Source organism: Elephantulus edwardii, unplaced genomic scaffold (genome assembly GCF_000299155.1).
Source record: "Elephantulus edwardii isolate Elephantulus edwardi_28Jun2011 unplaced genomic scaffold, EleEdw1.0 scaffold00005, whole genome shotgun sequence".
In the NCBI taxonomy this organism is placed as follows: Eukaryota; Metazoa; Chordata; class Mammalia; order Macroscelidea; family Macroscelididae; genus Elephantulus; species Elephantulus edwardii.
Window position 1 is genome coordinate 6039706 of NW_006399755.1, and position 10636 is coordinate 6050341.

Sequence of the window (10636 nt, forward strand, 5' to 3'; positions counted from 1 at the left end):
AGGGTTCCAGTTTCTCCACAACCTCGCCAGCATTTATTGCTTACTGTTCTGTTAAATTTTGCTATTTTGACTGGGGTGAGATGATATCTCATAGTTGTTTTAATTTGCATCTCTCTTAGGGCTAGGGATTAATACCTAATCCTATATTCCTTTTAAACAGTTTTCTCCCTCATCTGTTTCAATGCAAGTATGACTCTTAAATAAATGAAAAGTATCTCATGTTTGTGGACTGCACAAAGTGGTGTTAGGGAGAAAACTAGGTAGGAAAAGAAGGAGGTGGCAGCTGTTATAAAAACAAACAAAGCGTAAGTTTCAGATCCTGGCTGTGTCAGAGTAGTGGGCCCCAGGCCCCAGTCACCAGGAGGCCCTGCTGTCTCTAACTCAGGATCTCAAAGTTTATTAGAACTGTGTAGGACTAAACTTGCAGTCTCCAACCTTCATCATTAACACTACATACTCTCTGTTACATCATTTGAAACATTATATTTAACTTTACCTAGAGAATTAAAATACATGCATGTAATATTCTTTTATACTTTATTTGTATAGGTTTCTTTAACCACTTAACCTATTTTCTGGCTGCTGGTGCTGTTATTTTGGGAATTGGTTTCTTTGCTTTGGCATCAGTTTTGTGGTTCCTGATTTGCAAACGAAGGTAAGTTTTGTTTGTATAATGGGATTTTTTTTTTGTAAATTCTGAAGCTTTGTCTGACATACTTTGGACATGTTGCAAGGAGGGACCAGTCCTTGGAGAGGGACGGTGGAGGGACAGCGTAAGAGAGGAAGACCCTCAATGAAATTGATTGATTCAGTGACTCGGGTAATGGAGTTAGGTGTGTCAGAGATAGTAAGAGTGACACAGGATAGGGCAGGGTTTAGGGCTGTTGTACATAGAGTCACTATGAGTTGCAGGCGACTCAACAGCACATAACAACAACAAACTCAATAAAGGATTTTTTTATCAAAATGACATTAACCTTATATATGAGAGTCAATTCTATAACTTGGGGTCTGAGTCATAGGCTCTTTGGTGAAGGGAAGACAGCTTTTGTAACTTTGAAATAGCCTGAATGGAAAAGTTCTAGATTAGCATAATAGCAAATTTCATGCACTGAAATTTTGAAGAATAGTAAGTCTCATTGGATTTTTCTAGCTGACATGAACTTGAATTATAAGGTTAGACATTAGAAAACCAACTGGTTTCTAGTTTGTAGGTTAAAAAGATCATTAAGTGAATAGGCCTTCCTTTCTTTAAGGTAAGACATTTGCTGATGGGATACGCTAGAACAATCTAAAAATAATCTCTTGCCAGAGGCGCAAGGATGAATTGCTTGACACTTTATTTTTCTTTGACCCTAAAGTTTGGTGTTTTTAAGTATGCACTCAGTTTAGAATTTATTTTTCTTAATGTTTAAAAATATAGATCATAGGTGGATATAGTCCAATGGTGATTCTTTTTATAAAACACAATGTATAGGAATGATTGTATGAAACATCATGTCAGTAAAGGAATGTGTGTGTGTGTGTGTGTGTATGTGTGAAATCTGCAAAATAAAGTTGTTAATGATTAATATATATATGTGTATAATATGTCACAATATAGTTATATATATGTATATATATATATATATTTATATATTACAATATAGTCTTCTTCCCAAACACTAACTCTTTCAGTGTTCCCTGGTTTAGCAAATGAATGCATACTATACCTCTCTTTGTATAAGTCAGAAGACTAGAAATTAAATATTTATTAATTATTTTAAGAATTATTTATGGAGTATCTGCCATTGTTCTGGGGACTGAGGATACAACAGTGAACAAGTCAGGCAAGGGTCTTATTTCAAAAATAAAAGAGTATCTCTAAGATGAAACATGTAATAGATAAATAGATAAAATGCTCAAGGAATGCCTCTTCAAAGTATTTAATATTTCATTTGAAAGAAGGAACCAACCACATGTAGACCTAAGGTAAGAGGGAAACACATAGACTCCAAAGTAGGCATAATCTTATTTGTTACTATTCAGTGAAAGGGAAGGCCAGAGTAAAAAGAGTTAGAGATGAAGGGAGTAATAGGAGATGAGGTTGAAGAGACACATTTTTCCGATCACATAGGGATTTCTGGTGGGAACAAAGAGTTTAGATTATATTTGTGAAAGCCGGGGCTTACATTACTATCATAGTAACAGCCAATTTTGAGTACCTAATACATTTTGCGGGAGAAGAATGGGCAGTCTCTTGCCATTCTATTCATATTTAAGAGGCGCTAAGAACCTCTGAAAACCAGCTGGAGGGTCAATTATGAGTTGGTTGTGAATCCACAGTACCTAAAAACAACAATACATTTTAGGCACTGTATTTTATATATTATTTAGATTTTATAGCAACTCCATAAATAGGAGTAATACTTTCCCCATTTTAAAGACTATGATGCCTTATTTACAATTTTATAATACTCTTTTTTTTAAAGTTTTATTTTACTAATTTTAATGAACATTTACAGAGATTTTAGATTTCCATTCATTCATTGTTGCACTTTTCTCCCTGCCTAGCACCCCCCCCAGAGTTGGCTCCTCTCTTTGAAAAGTAAAAGAAAAATTCTTTCATTGGTATACAATCCCCCCCACACCCCTTACCCCACCCCAAGTACACTCCACTATGCAATCTTAATTCTGGACTCTTATGGTAGCTATACTATCCTATCATATATCTTTAATTTTATAATACTCTTTTTTAAAATATAGATAATAATGTGCATATAGTGTGATGGATTTTGGCAAATGCTCACCCTTGTAACCACTACTGCAATCAGTATACAGAATTTTTTCATCAAAAAGTTTCCTCATGTTAGGGAGCTCTGGTGGCCTAGTGGCAAGAAGCTGCACTGCAATCCCAGAGGTATGCTGTTTGAATCCACCAGATGCTCTGCTGGAGAAGGAGGGGCAATCTCCTCCTGTATACCAGTCAGATCCGATTTGATGGTACACATACACACAAATTTTTTTTAAAAAGTTTCCTCATGTTCCTTTCCAGACAGACTCTTCATCCTTGTCCAAGAAGAAATCATTATTCTCATTCCTACAGCCACCATGGATAAGTTTTACTTAATTGTGAACTCAATACAGATGAACTCAGATGAAATTTTTAGGTCTGACTTTTGCTCAAAATCATATTTATGCTATTGCATATATACATAGTTGAATTTTTTTTGTAGTATTCCATTGTGTGTGTATAACTCAATTTATTTATCCACTAGTCTCTTGATGGATAATGAAATAATTTCCAATTTTTCTTAAGGATGAGGCTTTAAGCATTCCTATATACATCCTTTTTGCATATACTTTCAATGATCTTGGGTAAAAACCTACGAGTAGAACTGCAGGACTATATGATTAACTTTGTAAGGGAACTGCCAAGTCATTTTCCAGATGAGTGTGCCATTTTACACTCTCCATAGCAATCTTTAGAAAAAGACATCATGCTTGAAAAAGTAGAGGGACTGCAAAAGAGAAGAAAACCTTCAATAAGATGGATCAACACAGTGATTACAAAAATGGCTTTAAACTCAGCAGAGAGTGTGAGAAACAGCAGCAGCAATATATGAAAGTTCTGACTTATATTTTAAAAGATAGTCCATATTGGTGCGTGAAGCCTGAATTGCAGTGGATTAAGAGTAAAAGCAGAATGGCAAGTTAAGAGGTTCTCATATAGCCCAAGTGAGAGATGATGGTGGCTTGGACCAATGTAAAAAAGGAGATTTTAAGAAATGGGGACAGGGTACTGATAAAGTGAATGATGGAGGGAAAGATAAAGTAAAAGTGTTGAATTAATAATATTAAGTTGTTTAGGTAACTGCATAACTGGTAGTGTTATTTACTGAAGTTAGGGAACTTTGCTATAAGTATTCCTCAATTTGTTTATTCATGGAACAAGCTGGAAAAGAGGTAATTAACTGAGAGTTTTAATTTAAACATACGTTTAAAAGGCTATTAGCCTGTTTCACCCTCTCTAGAATGAACCTGTTTGTTCTTCTAGCAGTCAATGGTATATTCAATACTCTTCTCCAGCACAACAGCTCAAAGGTATCAATTCTCCTTCTATCATCCCTAGTCATTGTCTTGCTTTCTGACGCATAACAAGTACTTACAAAGACAAAGACTATGGCCTGGATCAGGCACACCTTAGTCTCCTGATATCATTGTTCTGTAGTACTTTGGAGAGGTCCCTGACAATCAGCTTTCCCAGTGCAATTTGTCTTTTGATTTCCTGGCTGCTGGAGCCAATGTATTGATTGTGGAGCCAGGCAAACTAAAATTAATAATAATCTCAGTCTCTTCATCGTCTATCATGATGCTGCCAACCAGCCCAGTGGTGAGAATCTTTGTTTTCTTGATATTGAGCTTCAATCCATATTTAAGGCTGCAGTCCTTGAACTTCTGCAGTAAGCGCTTCAGGTCCTCTTCAGTTTGAGCAAGCAGGGTTGTATCATCTGCGTAACGCAGGTTGTTGATGAATCTTCCTCTAATCCTGATGTCACATTTCTCCTCATAGAACCTAGCCTCCTGAATGATCTGTTCTCCAAACAGATTGAAAAGGAATGGCGATAGGACACATCCCTTCTTGATTTCGAACCATGAAGTGTTTTCTTGCTCTGTTTTGGTGATTGCCTCCTGGTCCAAGTATAGTTTTCACATAAGTATAATCAAGTGTTCTGGGATTCCCATTCTTCTCAGAATTAGCCAGTTTGTTAGGATCAACACAGTCAAGTGCCTTTGTATAGTCTATGAAACACAGATAGGCATTCCTCTTGTATTTTCTGCTTTCAGCCAAGATCCATCTAACATTAACTATAATAACCCTAGTTCCTCGGCCTCTTCTAAACCCAGTTCCTCATCTGGCAGTTCTCTGTTGATGTGCTGTTCCAGTCGTTTTTGGATAATTTTCAGCAAAATCTTGCTTATATGTGATATTAATTATATTGTTTGATAATTTCCACACTTTGTCTTGTCACCTTTCTTTATCCATCTTAAAATACCATGTTGTTAGTGGTGAAATACAATGTTGTGAGTAACAGGATAATATCCATTCACATACAAGGAAGTCCAGTGGATACCACTATCATTCAAATATACGCACCAACAACTAGAGCCAAAGAGGAGAAAATAGAAGACTTCTACCAACTTCTGCAGTCAGAAATTGAACATGCATTCAAGATTGGCTTGTTGTTGTTGTTTTTAAGGGTCATCAAGTCATAAATGACTCATAGTGACCCTGTGAACGAAAGACCTGAACACTTACATAACTTTCATCGTTTCTCCAAGTTCTTAGTTTCCAGAGGCAAGCTATTTAGGAAGTGGATGCCTTTCCTGCTTCCAAGCTTGTTTTAATGGAGGAGATCCACTAAACACTGTCCAACATGAGTAACCATTATCACATTTGACACATCAGTGTCACAGTGCTTAGCATTACAGCAACCATGAGTTATCTTTGTACAGCAAATGCACAGACCGGTGATATGCCACTTAGAAGAATGTTTGACCAAAAACAGTTAAGACTAGGCCTGAGAGCTGCAGATTAAAATCATCCACCTTTAACTTGGTAGTACTAATTTCTGTCTACTAGGCCAATCAAGCTCTCTCTCTCTTTGTTGTTGTTGTTAAGTGTCGTCAAGTCATAGATGACTAATAGCGACCCTATGAATGAAAGACCTGAACACTTTTGTACCATAATATATTTAATTCTGTTTCTCTTCCTTTCTGAACATCATTGCCGCTTTTGGAAGGTAAGACATTCACAGATTATCTTATCTTCCAAAAGTGGCAATGATATTCAAAAAGGAAGAGAAACAGAACCAAATATATCCCAAATGTGCTATGGTTTGGTGCTAATTTTGCACAATGTAGGCTTTAGTAGATTGATGGGGGAAGGGTGGAGACTCTGGAGCCCAACTGCCTGGCATTAAGTCCAGGTTTTACCATTTGCTTTGGGCAAGTTACTTAACTCTAAGAATTAATTTCTTCACCTGAAGAAGAGAGACTAAAACAGCCATCTAACTGGGTTGTGGGTTTCTCTGGGCAGTTCAAATGGTTAACATACTTAACTGCTAACTCAAAAGATTAGGAGTTCAAATCGATCCCGAGGCACCAAGGAAGAAAGGCTTGGCAATCTACGTCCAATAAACCAACCACTGATGACTCTGTGGAGTACAGTTTCACCATGTCACACAGAGAGTCTGAATCAATTCCATGGCAACTGCTTTAATTAACTGGTTTGTTAAGAGTTTAAATAAACTCTTAGAGTTTAAATAAACTCTGGGAGCGGCAGAACCACCATGCGTTATGTCAGGACCCCCATTAAACCGGAACCCAAAGCCCACTCCTGCAAGTAAGATCAACACGGCCTCCACCAAGGCTGCGGAGCTTGGGAAGTCCAGGCGATGGCCTCGTAGCACAATTGACTATGAGAATGGATCAGACAGAAAGGTGGGACACCTTCAGGACTCAGTGGCACCCAATCTTTGTGTCGTCACCAAACTCATCCTGAGAAAAGGATCCGACAATTTGGTTTGGGGAACGTGGTAGGGGGTGATGTATGAATACTGTTTGCAGCGCTCCACTGGCCCGGATCAGGGGCTGTGGGCTCTCATTTGCTGCAGCCTCACCTTCCCGTCTGGGACGCCCCGCCACCCCTCCTCTGCTCTGGCTGACCCAATGTAGCTGCCTCTTGCTGCACCAAAGCCAGAAGCCACCTCTAGTCTGTGTGTATCACTAAATCATGACCAGGACATAGGAGTGAAACGTGAATGTTAGGTACCTATGAGGTTACACGTTTGAAAATGGTAAAAAGGCGTGTGGTGTTGTGCGTGGCTGTTAAAGACGTGTTGTTGAAAATTCAGTGTAAATGTCCGTGTCCTCAGAATTAGGGGACAGCCCCTGGCTGCTGCTTTCTTTGCCTGGGTGTGCTGAATAGCAGGACCGGAACCCTCGAGCACCCACTGTAGTAGAGATGTTGTCATTCTGTATGATAAGTAACTAGTTGAATTAACTATGTGATGTTAACTATTATTAATAAATTTTAACACTTTTTTCCAAAAAAAAAAAAAAGAGTTTAAATAAAGTCATACAAAACAGTGCCTGGGTCATAGGGAGAAGTAAAATAATTTTTAGCAATTCCTAATATTATTACATTGCTTCAAATACACTCACCAGGAGTACTTACAGCCGTGGCCTTTGCACTGGGCAAATAGGGTTAGAAGTTAGCAGTGGGTAGACATGAAAAAACTGATCCTTAGGAATTTATTTTGAACTAAATAATATCTTATACTTTACTTTTAGAGTTTGTTCATGGTCTTCATTTTCCTACCAGAGTTATAAAATAATAACTTACTCTATCAATCTTAAAGGGTGCTCGGGTGGTCTAGTGGTAAGGATTTGCACTGCCAACTCAAAGGCAGGTAGTTCAGAACCACGAGCTGCTCCAAGGGAGAAAGATGGAGGAGTCTCCTACCATGGGATTTACAGTCTCTGAAAATCTGCCTAGGGTCGGCTGTGTGTTGGCCCTGACTCGATGGCACATTAACAACAACAACATATAAATCTGTGAACAGTTTTCAAGATTCATAGTTACCATGGTCAAGGAAATGCTTTGTCTTTTCCACTTTAGTGCTTCATTTCTAGACTAGCACGTCTTTACATGTGTCAAGCTACTGACTGGACTTGGGGGTACACGTGCAATTTGTAGCTCCAAATATAGTTCCTCGCCCTATTTGGGGGTACACGTGCAATTTGTAGCTCCAAATATAGTTCCTCGCCCTAGTGTAAATTAATAGCATTAACTGAGCAGAATTTATAGACAAATAGAAACTCGTTTGGGCCTTGTTACACTTCTCTCCTCTCTACCAGAATGTTATATTACCTAGCATTCTAGTTTTCCATTAAGGAGAGGTTGTTGACATTATTTTTATATCCAAGAAATCCTTTCTAGCCTACAGAACAAAAGCTTTGTAAAACAATTACCTTAAATTATGAGCATGTCTTATATAATTAAATAATTCTACAACTACCTGTTTCCCATGTGTTGCAGCCTCACCCCACATACCCCCTGAATGTGTGTATGCAGCAAAGACAGGATGGGGGTGCAGAGGGGTGCTATGCTTTAGGTTGGGGGTCACCAGTGAGAGGGTCTGCCCTGCTTGGAGATCCTAGTTCAGAATTGATTGACTCATTAGCATTATGAAATCTAGCAGCAGAAGAAAAATAAACCACATCTTAAAAGAAGGAAAACAAAGTTGTGGTATCAAGGAAGTCACAATTAAAAACTGTTTCAAGAAGGAAGTGGTAATTAGTAACTATTATGATTAGAATAATCAAATGTTGTAAGATGATTATGTAATTTCTTGATCACTAATAAGTTGCATGTGAAATTAAAAAAATAAGGAAGTGGTAGCCAGTTATCTTAAGAAGTTGAGAAGGAGGATGAGGATAAAGAACTGATTTTTTTTTTTCGTGTTTGGCACTAGAGTGGTTATCAGAGACCTTATGAGTAGTTTTGGTGAACTAGTAAATTCAGAAACTCTTCTTTAAAAAACACACAAGAGGTCAGAAAATTACAACACATAAATATTCTTTTTCCAAGAGTATTGATATCTTTTAGGGAGCTCTGGTGGCCTAGTGGCAAGAAGCTGCATTGCAGTCCCAAAGGCCCGAAGGCATGTGGTTTGAATCCAGCAGATGCTCTGCTGGAGATGGAGGGGCAATCTCCTCCTGTGCCAGTCAGATCTGATTCGACCATACACAAGGAGAAAGTGGGGGGGGGGGAGTTGAGTATAGAGATCTTTTTCAAGAGTGTGTGTGTGTATGTGTGTGTGAGAGAGAGAGAGAGAGAGAGAAGAGGGAGGGGGAGAGAGAGAGAGAGGAAACTGATAAATTGATAAATAACATGGTCTTTGCAATCACTTGATATGCATCAACAAGCTGGATAATGACTAGAGATGATAGAAGGAGAATTGATGCCTTTGAGCTGTGGTGTTGGAAGAGTATTGAATATACCATGGACTGCGAAGAGAATGAACAGGTTTGTCCTTGAGAGAGTTAAATTAGGCTGCTCCTTGGAGGCAAGGATTCTGAAGCTTCGTCTGACATACTTTGGACATGTTGCAAGGAGGGACCAGTCCTTGGAGAGGGACGTCATATTTGGGAGGGTGAACGTGGGACAGTGCAGGAGAAGAAGACCCTTGATGAGATTAATTGATTCAGTGACTGGGGTAATGGGGGTAAGTATGTCAGAATAAAATTGGCAAAGGATAGAGCAGGGTTTAGTGCTGTTGTACATAGGGTAGCCATGAGTTGCAGGCAACTCAATGGCACATAACATCAACAACAACAATGCAATATCTAGAGGAGAATATGAGATCTTGGAAAGTTTTCCCCTAAGAATGTAAGAAATGTGTGATATCTCCAAATCTCTTTCCTGACTCTACTGATTTTGAAACATTAAAAAATTATATTTCTTTTATTACATAAATAATTAAAATTTATTTATTTATCTTCATTATCATTTTCACCACCCTAATCTACCATCACCTCTACTATTCATAGTCGTGGTTCTAGCTGACCCTTTACTTTCACTATCTTATTGTTATTGTTATGTACCATAGAGTCAACTACAACTCGTAGCAACCCTATGAGCAATGGCTTTGAACCCTGCCCTATCCTGAGCCAACCCCACCATCTCTGACACACCTGCTTCCATTGCCACAGCCACTGTGTCAATCTATCTCATCCAGGGTCTCCTCTTCAGCACTGACCGTCTACCCTAATCTGTCACAAGACTTTCGAGTATGGCTCATTGCAACCCTATGACCAACAGATCTGAACCCTGTTCTGTCCTTTACCATCCTTACAATCTCTGATACACTCAAGACCATTGCTGCAGTCACTGTCAATCCACCTGGTTGAGGGGCTTCCTCTTCTTCACTGTCTGTCAGCCTTCCGAAGCATGATGTCCCTCTCCAAGGAATAGCAGCCTCTCCTAGCAATATGTCAAAGTATGAGAGATGAATCATTGCCTCCAAGAACACTGTAGCTGCACCTTCTCCAAGATGTATCTCTTTGCTCTCTTGGCATGCTATGGAACATTGAGTACTCTTTTCCAACACCATAGTTAAGAGGGATCAATTTTTCTTCTGTCCGTATTCATTGTCCAGCTCTCAGCAGCATAGCCACTGATTGACCACAGTACTTGCTATTATCTCAGCCTAGAATATTCTTCCTCTCACATCACCCCTTCTATATGATACTCTGCCTAATACTATTACTGTTTCTTTAGATTCTCAGTTCAGTCATGCCTTTCTTGGGAAGCTTCCCTGACCTCTCTCACTAGGTTAATTACTTTTGGTATGCACTTATACAGTACCAGGTAACTTTTCTACACTTTTCACAATTGTAATTTTTAATTTTACTGTAGTCATTTTATTAGCGTCTGTCTTCTCTACTAAAACTCCGTAAGAGCAATGATAGTTTCATGAGGATAATGGCTATGTAAAACCTGGCATAAGGTAGATACTAAAAACAGATCCATCCTTGTTGTTTGTTGTTATGTGCCGTCGAGTTGCTTGCGACTCATAGCGACCCTATG

At 38.7% G+C, this 10636-nt stretch overlaps 1 protein-coding gene across 1 annotated transcript in view; it reads left to right on the forward strand.

Annotated features, from left to right (window-relative positions):
- LOC102862324 (chromosome unknown open reading frame, human C1orf185) overlaps positions 1-10636 on the forward strand; it is a 36004-nt gene that overhangs the window by 6155 nt on the left and 19213 nt on the right. The window contains exon 2 of the mRNA XM_006879804.1: positions 550-655. Within this exon, the coding sequence (XP_006879866.1) occupies positions 550-655 (106 nt within the window). The remainder of the gene's footprint in view (positions 1-549; positions 656-10636) is intronic.